This window comes from Camponotus floridanus, unplaced genomic scaffold, assembly GCF_003227725.1.
Source record: "Camponotus floridanus strain SB8 unplaced genomic scaffold, Cflo_v7.5 scaffold13, whole genome shotgun sequence".
NCBI classification, from domain to species: domain Eukaryota; kingdom Metazoa; phylum Arthropoda; class Insecta; order Hymenoptera; family Formicidae; genus Camponotus; species Camponotus floridanus.
In genome coordinates this window covers 604,580-625,504 of record NW_020229248.1, presented here as the reverse complement: position 1 = coordinate 625,504, position 20,925 = coordinate 604,580, and the positions used below count along the sequence as shown (strand labels likewise).

At 29.6% G+C, this 20,925-nt stretch overlaps 3 protein-coding genes across 3 annotated transcripts in view; 2 read left to right on the top strand and 1 right to left on the bottom strand.

Moving 5' to 3' along the window:
• Positions 1-1,156: 1,156 nt before the first annotated feature.
• On the top strand, positions 1,157-2,042 carry LOC112637088 (UBX domain-containing protein 11-like). Its single transcript, XM_025406001.1, has 4 exons — positions 1,157-1,276; positions 1,578-1,709; positions 1,769-1,842; positions 1,916-2,042. Exons 1-4 carry the CDS (start codon positions 1,157-1,159, stop codon positions 2,040-2,042), a joined length of 453 nt encoding a protein of 150 aa, XP_025261786.1.
• A 258-nt stretch (positions 2,043-2,300) lies between these two features.
• On the top strand, positions 2,301-4,175 carry LOC112637094. Its single transcript, XM_025406040.1, has 5 exons — positions 2,301-2,429; positions 2,557-2,768; positions 3,416-3,641; positions 3,750-3,943; positions 4,085-4,175. The coding sequence occupies exons 1-5, from the start codon at positions 2,301-2,303 to the stop codon at positions 4,173-4,175; spliced, it is 852 nt and encodes a 283-aa protein (XP_025261825.1).
• An 8,406-nt stretch (positions 4,176-12,581) lies between these two features.
• LOC105253320 (glutamate receptor ionotropic, kainate 2) overlaps positions 12,582-20,925 on the bottom strand; it is a 145,060-nt gene continuing 136,716 nt past the window's right edge. Inside the window, exons 16-19 of the mRNA XM_025406015.1 lie at positions 19,533-19,633; positions 18,625-18,814; positions 14,813-15,119; positions 12,582-14,183 (exon numbers count right to left, since the gene is read on the bottom strand). Coding sequence (XP_025261800.1) covers positions 14,177-14,183; positions 14,813-15,119; positions 18,625-18,814; positions 19,533-19,633 — 605 coding nt within the window. The 3' untranslated portion in view covers positions 12,582-14,176. The remainder of the gene's footprint in view (positions 14,184-14,812; positions 15,120-18,624; positions 18,815-19,532; positions 19,634-20,925) is intronic.

Below are 20,925 nucleotides of genomic sequence, written 5' to 3'. Positions count from 1 at the left end.
TGTTTATAATAAATTACAATCACGCGCGCACGAGACATCAAATAAGCATATCAAATAAATCATGTAAAATTTTAAATTATATTATTTCGGATATTTTATTGATTCGGAATTGCAAATTGAAAAATATAAAATAGAATATAGAAAGAGAAAAAGAACATTATTAAAATATAGACTTATCATCTATATCTTTAATTCATAATTTTTTAAATAAGTAGTTTAACATAAACATATCATTGTAAGTTTTTTTACTATGAAAGTTATAAATGAAAACTTTTTTTTGCTTTTGTGTCCTCTAAATTATCATTATGTACTTCCTTTACGTTGAATTTATTTAAATCGACATCGACTTTTCTTTCGTCGCATATTGTAAATACAACTTCGGGCGAATAACTGATTTTTGGCGACGTAAGAAAATTTATGTAAATGTTGTCGAACTCATTAATTAATGCTATCATTCAAAACATGAGCCAAGGAAATTCCTCAATTCAGTCGAGAAAGAAATTTCCAAGAAATTCCTTATTTTTGTCACATGACAGCAATTGCAAGTAGGTTATATTAGGATATGTCACATTTTTTTACAACAATGAAAAATGTGTATTTTATTAGTAATTATCAGCATATTGCTCGTAAAAGTAAAATAATGTAGCATTTTACTAGATTGAAAGTATTACCTTCGTCATCATGCCTACCAAACACTACAACGGGAAATTCTCTAATTCTGAGGACAGGTCCATCGGATGACAACAAAATCGTTCTCGATTATAGCAAATCTTCAAATCGAATCAATAAAACGGTAACTGTGCAATATATTTGTTGTATATAGAATACTAAAGAGTATGCCAAATTTTATTTACATGTTCGCTGTCAGGTTTCCAATGCGAATTTTTCTGCGAGAAAATTGTGGAATAATACTTCCAAGATGACTAGGAACTCCATTCCTGTAAATAGCATAATCGAAGAAGGTTTAAAAAAATTTTGTAATAATACATGCACAGTTGAGAAGAGTTAATGTTTAATAACGAATATATATAATAGAAATTTGTTAATATAAAACAAAATTTTATATTATGTATGATATTAGAGAAAACGTAATTTCCATATTTTTTGAAATTATATCATAGCTATCGCATTAATTTCAGAAAGTGAGCTCATTAGTATGTTAACGAAACAATTGCATCTGGCCGAATCACAGATGCGAAAGATGCAAACCGTTTTGACAAAAGCCGAAGAGGGATTGCGAACTAAAGATCAAGAAATCGGTCGCTTAAAACGGAAGGTTCTCTGTACGCTTCTCTTAATTTAGGAATGTAACATTCAAAAATTTATAGCAAACTTTTAGTAGAAAGCTAATCTTTATTAGATTTAATTACATTCGCGTATCTTTTTTATATATTATTAAATTTTCTTGAAAAGTAATATTTAATATATTTCCTTTCTCATGTATTCTTTTCTTCTTTTTCTAATTATTTTGTAATTATATAATCATTCTATAATTTTTCTTATTACGGAAAAAATTCTTTAATATAATCTCTTTAATGTTTTTTAATTTTTCTCTTTTTTTGAATGATATATGATAGATCAAAAATTGGGAAGCTAAATACAAAAATCAGGAACTCGTGCGGAAAAAAGAACAACGAACTCAGGCTAATAATTCCGAATATTTTTATCAACGATGTCTGACATTAGAACACAAGATCATCGAAATGGAGGTTTAAATTTTCATTTTAAATAGATTTGAGAGCAATAATTAACAATTACAATATTGTAGAAGTTTTTGTCTGATTATGGATTGACGTGGGTGGGTGATACGAACAACTCGATGAATATAGACGGCGATAGCAAGTAACTGGAATAAACATTATTAGTTTGAAGTGGAAATAATCGATTATAACAATAATTAGTAATTCCGTTGTAGTAATTATCTCGACGCCTGTTATGATCAGTTAGTTGCTAATATCGATCAATTAAACCTAGCCGCGGGAAAGGGCGAAGTTCACATTCATCATAACGAAAAAGGAGGAGGAGCGACTTTTAAAGTATAGCTCTAATTTGTAAGGCGTGCTTTCACATCGCGTACATTACAGAAATAATGCGAAGTATCACGCGCTTAATTACATGTGATACATTTTCAATAAGATATACTTTAAATATCGAATAAATTAATTTACTAATTGTTGACTAGTTTTTGGAATTAATATATTTATCCCTATTTTGATAATTATCAATGATCAGTATTTTCCTTATGCATTTTGTGATTAAAGACTCTTTCCTGCATAACGTTAAAATTTTATAAAAATGGTATGGTCGTCAAAGAAGAACCATTACGATCTTATGATGATCCGACTGCAGGCTCATTCATTCGCGATATTCTGGATGGATATTTTCCATCTGAATTGCAACAAGAATATCCTGATGGAGTACCTTTCATAGTAAATTATTAGTTAAATATGATTAGTCCTTCGTACTTTTTTTTACTACAGATTCTTTGATATAATATGAAATTGATTAGTTAAGAAAAATTTAATTGGCTGTCATCGTTTTTACTTTCTCTTATAGATAGAAGATCGCAGAACGGAATTATATGTAGGCGACACCGCTAGTTTTCCTGGTCAAGGATATCGGTTGGGAAAGCAATCTGCAGTAGATAGCTTGTTATCGACTACCTCACGCAGATCAAATACCATTTTTCAAAGATCTGGTCATATCAACTCTTTATCAAAAGATAACGCTTCCGAGAATATTCCATTTTTATCTCTTCCAACAAACCGGTATTATGTAACAGCCAGAACAAATATTTAAAAATTTGCCATATCTAACACATATCTTCAAATGCCAAAAATAATTTATTTGTTATTTATGATAGTTATATGTAAGAAAATATTTTTTAAATTGTTACTCAAGCTATAATGCATTTTTACACTTTACTAGTTTATTGAAACCCAAAATCTCTTTGGAAACACCTTCTGCCGATCTATTTTCTCTGAGGTCGCAAATTTTGGCTTCACATAACAATGTTTGTTCGAGTTCTCATCTTCAATCTCATATTAATGCTGAATTAGCACGAAGTAGTCGACGAGAAAAAGTAAAGCTATTAATAAACTGCTTATATTTGTTAAAATTCTTACAAAATTCCAATACAAATTACAAATATTATTATTTCAAAAAAAGAGAGAATTGGCTACGAAAAATATGGAATATGATATGTCGGCAAATGAACAATCATTCTTGTCGAGAAATGCTTTGAGAATTCAAAGTAACAAGACGAGATATCACAGTTCTTCCGACAGATCTTCATCTAGGTTTTCTTTTAGATTAGATAAATAAAAATAAAATTAGCATTTATTTTATTTTGACTAATTTGACATCAACTTATTTATATTTTCGATTAATTTATTTTTTAATTATACTTTATTAGTCGGCCGGGGACTGCTGGAAATTGTCTTCGGCCGCGTTCAAAATCTGCTAGTTTATCTGGAGGACGATTAAATATCGGTATGCAATCGATATTACGATCAAAGGCGTCGAGCACAGCAGAAATTAATGATATCGGCAAACCCAAAATCGCCAATCTCGTCCCTGGTTGTTTTACGACAAAACATCCGCGCATGTCAAAATCAGCCACTTATGCAAGAAAGAGTACGGTGAGAAATTTATCTGACCAACAGCAAAATATGAAAGAAATTATATTTTATCAAAAGTAAAAGCATTTGAATACAATTTATTTGACAATTCAAATATTATTACTTTAGCCTCCATTATTGCATCAGATTAATGAAGCAACTGGAAAAACTGGCGAATTGCGATTGAAAATTAGATCATTAACTGGTAGTACTGTATATTTAGTACATGTGTTTGCTGACAATTCGGTAGCAAAATTATACGAATTACTTGATAAAGCTATGCAAACATCCGGACACAGAGGATATAAAGTAGTGTTGAGCGGGTAAAAAGATATCTGATTTTTTTATTGATTTACAATTTTTTATTGATATTAACGATATCATTTATATATGATATAATTTATTGTGGAGTGCGTCCTATCTATTTGCATTTTTAACTTTTCAATTAATATAATTGCTTAAAGATATTCATCGAAAAGATTGGAACGTACAAATGCAACTTTAAAGGAAAACGGTATCAGCAAAGATTGTGTCCTTCATCTTGTGAATGATTGAATGTTTATCAATTCGTTAAAATAGAATTTTTCATACGTAATGTTTGTTAAAACAAATATATAAGTAAACTGTAACACTGTAAATTTAAAGTCTTTGATATATAAATTTGCAAATATAGTAAATATATAATTTATTGCATTTTTTAAATATTTTAAAAATATTTTTCTAGATTTTCTAATATATATACATATATATATATATATATATATATATATGTATATATATATGTATATGTATATGTATATATATTATTGATCAAAGCTTCAAGCACAAATTCGACGATATAAAAAAACACATTAATTATATAACATATTGATTTTATTATACTAAAAACCTAAGAATATATAGAATATTCACATAAATAAGATATTCAAGTAAGCCTCGATGTGTGAAGCAAGATACTAAAATGTTAATGATTGATTTTATGATGTTAAGTTTATCAGATTGCATCCAAATGTCTCTGAATTAGCTATACATATACGATTTTGCAACAAACGTAAGGTTTTTGTAAAAAATAAACGATATCCTCTTAGGATGATATTCTTTCGTAAAATACTAATTATTTTATTTTTGCTGCTTACTATCATTTGGTTATCGCATGAAATTGTTTATCATTAGATGTTCATGAGCAATCATATATATTTTTCAATAGAAATTTCGGCATTATATTGAAATTTTTATGTTTCGTTACCTACAGATTTTTTAATAAACATTTTGGTTTGATTGTTGAACATCCTATATTCATATAATAAAAAGCAAAATATCTAATTTTTTTATTATCGAAAAAAATAATAAAGATATTTAACAAAAATAACGTAATTTTTCATAATTTTTTCATTTTTAAAACTTGAGCGCATAATTTGTTATGGAAATTACTAAATAATTCTTTGAAAATCGAAATCATCCGTTAATTAATTCTCAATATTTATTAAAAATATCAATATTTATTAAAATTTTTGAAAACGTATGAAGAACATTATAAACATAAAAAATAAGCAAAAAAAATATAAAATGTTTTTAATTTAAACAAAAAATTTTAATTTCTAAACTGTACGATAATAAACGAATAACTATAATGTGAGCAGAGTATTTGAAAGTAATTTAATTTATTATTTAATTTCGAAATAAATAATTATTATATATTTGTAATACACAATAATTATGTAATATTATAAAATGATAACTATTAATTATAAAAAAAAAATATATATATATATATTTTATAATTAATAGTTATATATATAATGGACATAAATGGCAGAATAATATCACCATTATAATTAAGCTTAGAGATCATTGCTTTAGAAAGGTTCTAATTAGAGGATGGATTGATTTATAATTCAATTACTAATTATATACTGGTATACATATACTTGAAAATAACATTTAAGTATATTTTTTTTATATAAATGACTTCTAACGTATATTATTTAAAATTTTTTTATTGAACTATTTTGTATGAAATATTAATAAATTAATGTTTTTATTTTGTAATAAATCAATTTTTAACTTGTTAATATCAAATAAGAGCATATATAAATTAATATCGTTCAATCGTGATCTTAAAATTGATGTTCTCGAGATTATGATGTTGCAGATTAGAAAAGTGTATTGCAAATATTAATAATATAAAGCAAATATTAAAGATATTTTATCAATTGCGCTGATTGTAAATTCTATGAAGAAGTGACTATCTTACACATAAAAAATATAAAATTAATAGTAATATAATATTCTGACATTTAATAGCAATGATATTATTATATACTAGAATATAAAATTACTATATATTGCAAAATAATATCCGACATATAAAAAGAATGTACGTTGTAAAACTAAAAAAAGTATTATTTATATAATTACAAAATATCAATGTAGATATTGAAGAATGTTAATGTTTTAGAGTATAACAATGAATAAGCAACTTAAAATACAACCATTTATTTTTTTAATGGAAATTTATTTGATTATTGCGTTTCATTAAATATTAATATTGAGTCATTTTTAATAAAATATTATTATATTGAATGCAATATATTATTCGTATCATATTTTATATTTTAGCAATGAATTTATTTATATATTTAAATTTATATTATATTTCTTTCTTTTAATTCATTGTATTTCTCTCTTTTAATTCATTTTGTAATATTAATAACTTATTATTGCAAAATTAGTTTTGTTTCTATTATTATATTTTGTTGTTATTATAATAAATATTAATATTATAAATATAATGTTAATTATAAGATTGTAATAATTATAATTATATAATTTTACAATTAAAATAATTATAAAAGGACAATCGTAATGGAGACAATTTATACCATATAAATCTTTTAAGAAATAATATTTTACATACCAGATTCTGTATTTTGTTATATTTTTATTGTATATTGATGAAGAAGAGAAATTTAATTAAGATAATCTATGAAAATATTGCATATATATATATATATATATATATATATATATATATATTCTTCTATATCTATATATATAATATATTCTTTCATAACTACACGATGTCAAGTCGAATCAGATTACGATTATCGGATTTATATCAAAGCACACTATTTAGATTCATATGTATTGACAAATGCATAGAATATACGATGGATTAAATAATAATTCGATAATAAGCATATATTTGCGTGAATATTGATATTAGAAAATTTACTAAATTTTCTAATTATTATTTAATTTATTAATTATTATCGCAATGAACTACGTCACGAGCTCGAGCTTTGTCAATCAACAGGATAGGACTCGCGCAGATTTATCTATAGGCCTCTGCCGACAGATCTGTCAACGGAAGCTTTTCGATCAGATATCCGGGACGGAACGGTTAATAAGAGGTCCTGTTTGTCAATCGATATCCAAACTAGTCGACACTCCGCCGGGAAATTCCTGGCGTAGTGCTCGTAAATTTTGCGAGTACTGAGCGAGCCAGACTTCGCTTAACGGCTCGATTATTGAAAATAAAGAAACGCAATCAACTTGATTGAGCGTTCGTATCGTCGTAAAATATAAAATAAGAGCGAAAAACTGAAAAAAGCTCCTATTAAGAGATTTGCATAATTTTTTGTTAATTAAAATTTAAATAAAAATTTCCAGATTATGCAATAGTAACGAATAAACACGCAATACGTATTTCAGTCTATTAGTTCTTGATAAAATTATAATGATATGAACAGCAATTTGATGACAAACGATTTGATCAATGAAATACGATAAGTGTATTTTATGCAATGTAAGTATTACTGTAATGATGCAAAAACTTACGTAAAAGACTTCCATTTACATTTTATCTACATCACTATTAACAGTTGATACACTATCATTAAATCTATCGATGCAATTATTTCAAATTATCTGGGCAAATCGAAACGACATATAGATATTACGCAATTTATATTAGCATATTTAATGACTTATATAACGAATATTTAATGACTTATACAACGAATTATTTTACATTTTACATTTTTATATTCAATTCAATGTTAATAATTGATATATTATTAAATTTATTTGTGTAATTATTTTAGAAAGTTTATTTTCTATATATATATATATATATATATATATATATATATATATATAATAAATTTAAATATTTATACTAAAATAATTTTAAAAAATTAATTACGAATATTATGTTGCGAATCTTTTTTATGTTGTCGATTTCTTATATTATCGGTTGTTTGATAAAATATCATATAAACTCAATTGAATAAACTGATTAGGTTTCTACTTTTCACATTGTTTTAAAATCAAAAGGAAGCTTTTTGATAGGTATAATATAATTTTGTCCAATATTTTCACTGAATGAAAGTAATATCATCGATTTTATACGTGAAATAGGATTCATATAAATATATCGGAGCATTTTTTTTTTTTTCCAAAGACATGATGCGAGATAAATCAAATTTAATTGTAAAAAATAACGAATATATTTTGTTTGAAAATACCAAGATATAAAAGATTAAATTTGCGGAAAAATTTCTTGTTCATCGATTTCTCTTTTATGCGCGATTTTATGCTGTAATATCGTTATTTTTATAATTAATTATGTAAAGTCACTCAAGATATTAGAAATAATTCTCTGTCATGGATAGATTATTTTTAAGCAAACTCCAATTAATAATTTTATTGAGATTCCATGAATTAGAAAAAGATGGAATAAATGAAATATGTTTTTATTTCAATATTTTATGTTCTCCAAAAAAATGAAATTATATCACATATATGTAATTATTGATTGCATATTTAAATTATAAGATCATAAGAAATGAGCTATTTATTAGATAAATAGTTGTTGACACACACACACATTTTTTTTAATATTTAGCCAAACAACTTTCCTGTTTTTGCTGTGTTAATAATTTATGTTTCACTTCAATTACTATTGTTACTAATATGAATGAATCAGCTGCGATAAATTCTGCTTGTCTGCTTGTCTGCTTTGCAACATACAATTTATTAATTGACTAAACGGTGACAAGGAGCATAATTGTGATCGAGAAATAAAGAAAAGTAAGAATTCTTTTTTTTTCTTTCTCTATCTTTATTGGCGACATTTGCTTCAAAGTATTGAATCAATGGATTCTCTTCTTTGGTCTCAATGCTTCGGAAGACAAAAAAAAATAAAAGGAAAAAAGAGAGAGACGATGAGACAAGAAAATCGTTTGTTCCAGGGCCTCATTAAGCAGTATTGAAAATTTTTTGTCGTTTACGAATCTCTGCGTCGTTTAATATATTTATCTGACATTTTGCAAGTAATTTTAGTGCATATAAAAAATTTGAAAATGCAAATGCGACATCGTTGTAATTAGTGTTTCACAATAAAATACAAATTTAAAAAAATGTTTTTATTTAAAAAACTAGAAAAAGAAGATATGATAAAATGAAAAAATTAGAAAAAAAAAATATGATAAATCTATTTTAATTATTGATCTCTTTTATTTATCTCTCTCTCTCTCTTTCTTGTTTTGCGTCTTTCTTTTTTCTCGCGCATTTTTAGAAATATATGCTATAAAAAATATTTCAAGAGATAGACTATAAAATCATGTTAATGTTATAATAAATTATTTCTGACAGTTTCGTTTGACGATATTATGTTTCAGGTACTTTTCCCTCATTTTTTTTCTGGTCTGAAATGTCAGGGAATGACTTGGATTTTAGTGTACTCTCTTTGAAGCGATACAATTAAACGAATGCAATTTTCAATATAACGTGGCTGTGTTTACTTCGATAATGATTTAATTTTTTTTTAACAATTTGAACATTTCTTTTTCGATGATACGAAAAAGAGTGTAATTAACAGTATGACATATTCCAACAATATTTAATATTTATAACTGTATTTTGATATATTTACGGTTATCATTATCTCAGCCGCTATTTATAATTACGGAACATGTTCTTTACAATAAAAAATAAGATAATTTTATGACTTTCAAATAACTGCGGAGTAGAAAATTGATCATCAAACTGTTATAAATAATTTTTTTTTCGTTGCACATAGACTAAAAGATATAAGGATTAAAACATCAATGATTATCATTAATAGATATAATAAATAATAAATATTAATTGTTCTTTACTTGATTAATTTGATAACGATTTATTAAAAACAAACATGTATAACGTTTATATTATAAAATTGAGGAATTAATTGAAATCGAAAACGAAAACGTTCGAAAGATACATAAAACTGTTAACGTATTAACTTATATCAAGTTAAGCATTAGAACTTATTTATCACATTGTTTCTACTTGAGCTGTTTTTTTCATTGAACGTAGACTAAGTCTTTGACCCGATTAGAGAATGAGAGTTGCGGAATATTCAATCATACATATTTCGCCGACTGCTTTATCTGCTTTGTTCTACGGATATCGGATTATATACGAATGTAGATTTGTGATGAAACAATTTCCTCGAAATCCGTCGAACATTACTATCTATAGAGAGATTGTTGAAATCGATTCTATGCGGCATCGAGAGATATCTTCTCAGCAGATTTGTCGGAAATGCGGATATGTACAATGAGATTGGCGTAAGCATTGCAACCGTCAATGGTCGTGACTGGTCGAAGATAGGGATATTCAAACGTTTTACTGAAGAGTTAGTTACGATTGATGGAATATTGTATTGACTTGTCATGTTGTCCACAAAATGTTACGCTGATAGAATTACTTGCGACGGAGAAATGCAATTGCAGAATTATGCATGCGATCGACAAAAATGTTCGTTGAATATTCTTTCACGAGACGAGAAACTGATTGCTTCACCTCGTTGTTAAAAGAGTTAAGTTAAAAGAGCTAAAAGTTAGATGGCCATAATGTGTCCAATTGATAATAACCAGTCCAATAGATTGAATAAATTGAGAAAGGTGAAAAGAATAAAAGTATAGGTAATTTAATATATCGAAAAGAGACACAAATACAATAAGAAATAGAACATATATCGTAATTCTTTTTTTTATTCTCTAATTTCTGATTCTATTTTGAAAAATTGTAAAATTTTCTTATGAAAGTATTTATATACTTACAAATTTATTTCTTTTTCTTTAAAAAAAAATATTGCTATTATATTGCTTTTTGATATTCATTTTATGATTACTTAACTATAAATGTTTTTAAAAATAATTTCTTTTTTTCTGACAAGTAAGTCATATAATAGTTTTCAACTATTATATGTAATAATAACATTGTGAAAAATATATTAATTTTATGTAGGTTATTAAAATTTTTATGAGCGTCGAAAATGTTTATTTTTTGCATTATTAAATATTGTACAACCGATGTTTAAACCTTTTATTTCGATGTAAAAAATGTATCCAGACATCTGTTGTTCTCGTTGCTAATAGATATTCTTTTTAGTTTATGTTTCATTATTAATGCACCAATGAACCAATCGTTGTTAGCTCCTACTTTGAGTTTTACATTATTCATCTTCTTCGACAAAGAAGAAAAATAAAGCTTTATTTTGCCGTAAAAACACTGTAATGTATCACAATAATAGTCGCTTTTAGAAATATCAAAAGAACTCTCACAAAGAAGTGTACAGAAATATTTTTTATGCAAATGAAAGTAATGCGTCACTATATTGCAGTTATCGATATCGAATTTTCAAATGAGAATTTTTTCGTTCGCGTAAACTTATACATGGAATCATTACACTCGCTGATAAATTAATTTCCGCTTTTTAACTTTTTAACTGTTTCATGTAACGCTGTTATGTATAAATGTGTTGAAAATCGCGAATTGTTTGTCGGATGTGGCAGTATGGATTGCTCGTTCTTTCGAACACATTTTATTTCTTCATCTTTCTTTCTTTCCTTTTCTTGTAACAAAATTTTTTTCTTAAGTACTCGCATGCATACACTTATACATTCACTCCCACTGTCCAACGGCTAGTGTAACGTATTAATAAATTCATTGCACACGACGTAATTTTCTCAACAAACAGCGATATAATATATTCACAATATATGAAACGTCGCGTATAGCTAAAAACAGTTAATCGGCTTATCTATTTTTTCTATCTTTTCGTGAAAAATGCTCGCTGTACATACGTCAGTGATAATAAACTATTCGATTGTGTCAAAATATGACTAGGTCTTTCGCGCGCTCCTCGGATTTTCTCACCTACCACAAGCGCACGTAATATGCTCGTATTTATGTACACACATGTCGACGTATACATACATATACATATTTATACATATACATTACGTTATAAGTGCATTTATAAATCACACACATATATACTATATTTATACAAAAGATTTATAAATCACTTTTCAACAATTAGTATGTATCATTTTGCTTATACATAATACAATGAGATTTCATCAAGTGATCGTATTCTTTTTTTTTCATCATTTCAGGCATCTTACGACTCTCTCAATTTTAGATTGTGATTAATTTTTTAAATGTAAATTATATAATTGTGCCAATGTATGTGTATGTGTGTGTGTCCCTTTTAGGAATAACTAATTTTTTACTAAATCGTTTATTTATACATACGTTGTTTGCGCAAACGTAGTGTGGTGTTAACATGGCAAAAGAGATTACTTATAATATATACAAAACGCATATCATTATTATAGGATAGGATTTGTTGTAACTTTTTTGTGACTCGAACTTTGAGTTGTTTGTTTCTCTAATTAAATGATTCGAGGGGGTTTCCAATAAGAGATTGTTAGAAACGCAGCGAATTTAAAAAAAAAAATTATATTTTGATTTTACTTTTCGCTAATGATGCTTTATGTAATGTTTCATAATAAAGTGAATTAATTCAGAAAAATTAAGAAATTTTGACATAAATATGAATTTTCATAATAAGAAGCATCAATTATATCAACTTGTTATAATTTAATTTTTATATTTATCGATCTTTGCTCAAAATTATTGGACATTTATTTGCTTTGACGTTTGTTTAGGCTAAATTCGGCAGTGATTACTAATTTGAATTTGGTCCGAGTCATATGATACAGTCCTCAATGTTTTATTGCACTATTTTTCATCGCATGTGACATTTTTACTTAGCTGTTTAATAATTGATTATTCATGTTGGTTCCTTTCGCTTCGCATCTCTTTGATCGAGATCGAGGAAGAATCGTGAAAGGGAAAGTTCACGCGCGAGTATTATGTTGCAAAAAATTACAGTCCGAAATTATTGTCATTGGAAATTGTATTCCAATAGACGTTGGCATCGCTTTATCGTGCGACCTGTGTCCGCGAGTTTACAATCTATTTGACACTCGCCTTCACAGAAATCGCAAAATCGGATGATTGTAAAGTAATTGCATATTACTGTCAAACAGTTAAGAGGCAATCGCGGATATTTTCTTAGCTATTTTATAATGGATGGTTTTTCGGCGGTTTCCGCGAAAAATTTCTAGTCTACAAATTGCAATATAACCTTGAAATACAATTCTGTACGCGAAAACCAGCCTTTAAACGAACTTTATCAGCTTTCTACATTCGCTTCGATATGTGTAATTTGAAATTCGGCTCTTGAAACCTACTCGCGTTCCGTCGACACGCATGCCGCGGCATCGCGGTCAGTTCCGATCAATCTGGTTGGACACACTTCGGACAAATGTTCGACTCTTTTCACTCGATATTCTACCATTGCCTCGGAAAATTTCGAAACACGAGCAATTCCTGGTCAACTGGCATTGCGCGTGGCATTTCATTTTCTATGCAGTCCCTATTATTCCTATTATCACGATTGATCTATGACACTCATGCACTGGCACTTTTCGATTTGATCCCGGCTCGATTTGTTGGTCAGACGTATGTTTCCATCAGCTATATACATATCGAGGGTCCCTGGTATGTTGAAATAACGTTGTTTTCATAGATCGACTTTGATCCTAATAGTTTCAGAAACCATTCGTTTACTGAGATCAGCCCCTATTATAACGAACCAAGATAGTTATATAGCTTCCATTATCTTGATTAAATCATACGTTTTTATATCGCCGGTGCGATTTCGCTGATTCTTCGAATATCGAGATAGTCGTATCATACATATTTGTTTACTGTCGGAACAATAGCGAATACTACACGATACCACGTCCAAGAATGTATTTCATTTAAAACAAAAAAAAATAATTCTCTTGTCCGATTGATCGATCATTTAGCATCAGTTTCTCGTCATCACGCTTTCAATCAATGATGATCCGACCTCGTCGTCGGCGCGGGATGGCCCTCGTTGCGGTTTACCGATCTGCGCCGGCGACTATATATGCTATAAGCACGTCTCCTTTTGATCGATTACGTTGATGACCACCGAAGCCTGCGTAGATAGTTCCTTTTGAGCAGGCACACCTGTCGGCACCTCTTCCAGTATTGGTCAAAGAGTCGTGGTCCTCGAGACCGTCGCCGAGGGCGGCGGTGGTGGTGGGGGCGGTGGGGAAATGACTACGTCCGGTTCACCCGCTAGGTCGCAATCGAATCTCCAGAGAATATTCTCAGGATGGTCACCTCCTAATGTATAATAATAATTAATAATTTATTTTTATTGAAGTCACATTGATATAAGTACATAAAGATATAAGTATAATATAATATAATATAAAAATATAAATAAATATCTTTAACTTTCCATCACGATATTTTTATATAATCCATAAAACTTTAAATTTAGATAAACATATTTTTTTTAATTAAAATTTAATCGAACATGCTGTGAGCAGGAAATATTTTTTAATACATCGTGGATATAAATATAATTAATACTATATTTATATAAGTAATTAATATATGCATTAAATATTTACAGCAGTATAATAAGTATGGCAATAGAAAATAATAAATATGGAAATAGAAAATAAATTTTTAGAAGATTAAAAAAAGGAAGAAAAAAAGTTAAAAAAAGTTAAAAATAATTTTCTGACATTTTAATATACATCGAAAGAAAGAAAAATATTGTTTCTACGTAAACTCTATAATTTTTTTATACTCGACATTTTTTTTTCTTTCTGACTATATCCTGCTACCCACGAGATTTCAAATTATCCCATGCAAATTTAACCATAACGATCGACATATCGCTCGACATAGCGAATATAATGGAATGGGATAATAGGTATTCAGTGGTTGATGGACAATCATACCTTGACCCAAGATGATGCCCGAAGAGCCCCGTCTCTGCCTCGACAGAGGTGCTTGGTGTTTGTGCGCATGGTGACTGTGTAGGTGTGAATGTGAGTGGCAGTGTGTGTGACGCGTGTGCGTAGGAGTGACTTTGCACGGCGGCAGTTGCTGTTGTTGCGACTGCTGCTGAAGTTGCTGCTGCTGCTGTTGTTGTTGTTGATGACGAAGATGAGGATGAGGCCTGTGCTAGGTGTTGCCGCCATGGGACACCTGATCGAAGCTCAATGATTTCTTCATCTCCGTCATCGACAACGCACCACCCTCCTGCTGAGAAACAAGAAAGCGCAAGTGTTAGCTGTATCGTACCGACTAAAGAATCGACAACGACACAAGTAGACACAGACAAGTTATTAAAAGTTGCACCAAGTTGTTAAAAAGTTATTAAAAAAGTAGAGAGGCAAGAGAAGAGAGAGAAGGTTATCATTAGGCTGTGCGCGATAGCGTTGATAACTACGTCTTTTAGAGTTGTCTGTTTGAAACGAGCAGCACGTGCTTTGCGAAATAATTTTTTGCCAGGAATTCTGAAATACAGTAGTGCCGCTATAGCTTTCGGATCACGTTTTTAGAATGGAACGAAGCGCGTGGGATACACGTAGATATATTGCCGGTTAAAAGACAAGTATATGAAGGCGGTTCATAAAAGCGAATAGTCTCTCTGCGAACATAGCCTACACATCGATCTTATGTTAGTAATTACGAAATAAAAGATAATAATAATAGATGAACGTACTGATGTAGCTACCTAAGCCCTAATAACTAATCCTTTAATAACATTAATGATAACAAGATCATTAAATATGAGAATTTTAATTTTTTTTAAAGAACTGTGCTGCAACTTTTAAGGGAGAATAATTAATTTAATTTAAGAAACTATGCTATAACTTTCTTACGCGCAATTTTGTGAGAATTTGAGAAACGTGAATTCTAATTAAAATTTGAAAAACAGATTTTAAAAAACATAAATAATCACAGTATAAAAAGAAAAACAAAGTATTAATAATTATGTGTCTGTGCTCATTCTCTTATATATAATTAAATTATAGAAATGCTTAGGAAGTTTAAAAAAATTATATACCTATATATAATATTATATACTTATATATATAAATTATTTTAATATCAATGTATATTATTTTTCACATTTGCAGAATTTTATATGATATATGTTAAACAATTATTATCGTTTTTATCTAAAAGAATTAAAAATCTTATTTTTAAACTTATTTATATGTGAATCAATACGAAAGTTATTACTCAAAAGATATAACTGTGATAATGTGACAAATAACGAATAAAGATTATTCAAAACTAACAGAGAGACAGAATAATGCGGTCGACGTGGTTTATTGGAATTCAGAATACACCATCTTCGCTTGAATACAATTGCATTTTCTCGACAATGCGAATGTCGCTATTCACTGTATGTGTCAGCGACAAATGGTGTGCACAAGTATGAGTTAATTACTGTCAGATAGTTAAATCATGTATGTACTACGATACAATATATTCGACTAAAGCGAACGATTTGTAGTTTCTCGATTATATACGTGAAAATATACACAGAGCATCAAATAAAATATTTGTTAAAAAAATAATTATTTTTTTACACATGTTTTGACGGGAGGGAAATAAAGACTAAGTGAATAATTGAAGAATTTGAATGGAATCGACGTTTTTGGTTGATCAATCTACATTGATCTATCATTGTAGCAATATTTTGCAAATAATACCCTGAAAGATAGCTTATATATCTCTTAAGAGAAACCAGACATTAGAATTAGAAATAACAGTTACTATAGTTTTGGACAGATCCGTCGATTGAGTTGTGTTAATTCTACTTTGGCATGGTAATTAAACTTTAAAGTGGGGAAGTCTACATGACAAGAGGAAGAGACAAGATGTCAAAGCGGAAAGAGATGAGGAGGAAGAGAGAGAAAGAGCGATACATTATTGCTCTTGTCGCGCGTAAATTTGCTTCGAAGCGTGTCAACGTCTCACGAAATTTCCGCTGCTAATAAAAGATATCGCACGTCTTAATATTTGCTATCTAAACGCCGTAATACAAGGGATGGAAAGATTAAATATTTAATCGCAGGAAAATATGCAAATTATTTTAGAACTTTTTATAACAATTGCTTTAACTCTTTTCTTTTTGCTAAAATAAAGTATTATTAATAAAAATAAAGTAAGTATAAGTAAAGGATAACAAAAGGGAACAAATATTTTTTATTAATTTTAAGAATGATACGAAATTAGGATAATTTTTTTTAATAATTTGCGAACGATGAGTTTTAAAATATAAAAATGATACATTATCCCAAAATGAAATTGTGATAAGTTTCTTCTCTCTCCTCAGTTTTTTATTTTTTATTTGTTGATTTTATATTCTGCAAAAAAGGGATAACATCTATAAACCCGAAAAAATTGTATCGCGAGATTGAAACTTTAAGATGTTTACGCTTTTAAGTATTACGACATTTATTTCCTATGTGTTTAAAATTATTCTATTTTTGAAAAAATATAATACTTACAAATTATATACTTGCAAGTTTTTATACATTTCTGATAGATTTCTATCAGAATATAATATATTCCTCTCAAGTCCTCAAGATGAGCATTATCGATTTATTTTGTTCAAAAGGGAAAAGACATCAATCAATCAAAAGATAATGTTAGACATCAATCTCATTCTTGTGTCACATATTTATATAAAGCTGAATCACTTCCCACAGAAATTCTACTAAATTACGCTCGAAGATATAATGCGCAATAGAACGCGTTATTATTATTAGAAATATATGCATGCAATTAGATATACTGCAGTGATAAGCGTGTGCAATATATTCCTGCGACGACACCGCAGGCAATTTGCTAAAGATTGCGAGAGATACGAACGTGCGATAATAAAAGAAACATGTTGTAATAATATTATATATATATATATATATATATATATATATATATATATATTAAATATTTCATAATGCACACGCGTGAAGGAATCTCGGAGATATAAAGTCAACATATGATAGTTACTCAAAAATGTAATCGTCATAATAAAATCTTTACAGAAAGATATAGAATAATGCGAAATCCGTAAGAGAAGAAAATTAATTGATATTTATAATTGTACTCCCTTGTCGAGATGTGTACGATATTATGTGCTTGTATTCCTTGATTATCCATATGATTTTGAGCTCTCTAATATAAAAACGAAATGCTTTGGGCTTCTTAGAAGCTATACTCTCAGCACGGTAAGGCAAATCACTGCGAATCGCGGGATTTTCGACTGACTACACATGCATATAGCTCTCAAAAAGATATTTTCTCTCGCTAATACAAAGGACGAGAGAAATTCCGAGCTCGGAATTGGCTTTGCCTCGGTGAAATTGAATTACCGTGGAATGAGTATCGCTCTCCGCGACCAGCAATCGGCTCTCCTCGGAAAGCTTCTATAATCCGCGTTTGTATCTCTTGATTGTTACGCTACTTTTCTTCGCGAATATATATGTCAATGACAATTTGTTCATTCAATCCGTTGCGAATGGAATCTTCAATTACATAAGTTCTGTACGAAACTGTTGTTACTTTCTCTTTAAATTTAGATAAAAGATAAACAGAAGCAGAATATTATAATTTACAATAAAAATAGTGAGAGATAATTAATTAATATGCGAAAATCAAGACAGAAAATTGTGAAAATTTAGCGTGCCCACGGAGACGCCGATTGAGATTGATCGCACAGGCCCGCCATGCGGGACAAGACTTACACCATTTAATCGCGGGAACTCGATGCTCGGTATGTAGGTGGTTTCCTCGTGTTCCGTGGTGGAGCAGAACCCCGTTCTTCTTCCGTATGACAGCCCGGCGGCCGCGGAATTGCGCGACTTCGCGGTGGGCTTCTGATGGGAGCCGCAGCGGACGGCGAATCGCAATTCCGAGGCCATTTCGGCGCAGAGGGACTGTCGAGAGCGATTAAACGTGGTCGAGATGGGCAGGAGATGCACGTGTATGTTTACCGGCCAAAGTGATTGCCGACGATGCAGGCAGACGCCGATACGACAGGTACAACATACACCAAGAGACACAATACACACGAGACGATCATACGAGACCGAACGCATGCAAGAGGCTGATTTCTCCGTCGAGCGAGACCGTTCATTGCTCGTTGCTCCTTTGATCACGAGCTGCGCGAATACGACTTATCGCATTAACATCTAATCGTATCTAATCGCATTTGACTGTGTATGCTGTACGTAAACTCGATATATTGTCGGAGTGCAAATATTGTCAGAATACGAAAAGACGGATATTCGATATGAAGATGCGAGTAATGGAGGAACACCAAATTGACTAAATTGCAGATGTGATAATAAATTTCTTTTTCTTTAATGATAGTATACTATCATTTTTTTTTTCTTCGAAAATCGGAATAGAATTTTACTCCATTATTTTATATACTTATTTACACGCTCAATCCAAGATGAATAATATTATAATAAAGACGCGCCAAAAATATAGTAAATAATAATCTGGAAAACGGAAATAGCTATATCGTATTAAAATTTTAGTTCGAGATTCAAACAACCTCGCTCAATCAAGAGAAAGTACAACTCATGCAACACGTTCACGCGAAGCATAAAATTCTGTACCGTCCTGTCGGCATTTTGCTTAACTTACCCTGTCCGATTGAGCATTCTTCTTCGAGTAGTAGCAGAACTCGAGGATCGCTACTAAGATCGCGAGCGCCAGGCCACAGAGCAACACGACGAAGACACCGCCTGGAATGACAAGACCGGAAGCTCATTATTTTAATGCCGACGGGTTCATTCCTTCGCCCTTCTATAATTTCACCGAGCGGGACGCCGTTGGCAGTCACGAAATACGTGTGTTTATCCTCCATCTCAAATCCGTCCTGCCGTCGTGTCTCCTTTTTTTTTCACTCCTGCCCATCTTCGCTAGTTTGTCGGAGGGCAAAGAGAAGAAGAAGAAAAAGGAAAAGAAGAAATAAAAAGTTCTCCGCCGCGGAAAATCGTGCGCGCAATATCTAAGCGAAGCGTGCGCTCTCAGATCGATTGGCTTTTCATTGTTTCATGGATAAACTATATGGCGAAATATTCGTATGCGTGAAAACATATACATATATACATATATACATATATATATATATATATACATATATATATACATATACATATATACATATATATTGCTAAATGGCTGAGTATTTGTATTTATTGCGATGCGAGAATCACATGCAAAAAACGATAAACCCGAGGGGGAAGGAGAGTATTTACGCGCTTGGAGCGTGAAGTTTAGTTCACGCTCGATGGAGGAGGATGAGAAGTATGCAAAAGTTCAAGAACGCATTTGTAATTAACGACTGTTTTGCAAAATTATTCCTAAAATTGAAATTATCTGCTTGTATCTTAGTAAATTTATACAATGCGTGTTGCTTTTTTTTCTTATTTTTCTAAGCAATATTACAATCGAAATTACTAATCAAGATAATGACTGTGAGAATTTGCAGAGAAAAATATCGAATAGTTTAATTCCGTTTTTATTTCAAAACTGTTAAAAATGAATACGTTTATATAAAAATATATATGTGATTTATATAAAATTAGGACAAATTCTCCTGCCAATGCGATTGAAATAAATATTTCAAATTCGAAGGAAGTTATCGATATTTCTCTTCATATAATTAAGATTAAAGATGAATTTTTACTTCGCTGATCAAAAATACAGTATGCTAAGTTTGCTTTGGAATAGTCAACAAGTTTACTTTTGAAGAACTTTTCAATTTTTCTTAGGTACTCATTTCCATGAGAAATTTAATCGTGTATCGATCATTTTTTTGCAGCTATTATTTATAATACTATAATTCCTTTGCTAAAAAAATTCGTTCATATAAAAATTTTTAAATTTATCGACGATAGTTTATTAATTTATTTCCTTATATTATAATTTATTTTACTCTAATTTATGTAAAATAAAAATTAATAAGATTACAAAGTAAGATAAGACCTCGTAAAACATACATTGACTCTTGTCGGCAAATACTCTTTATATC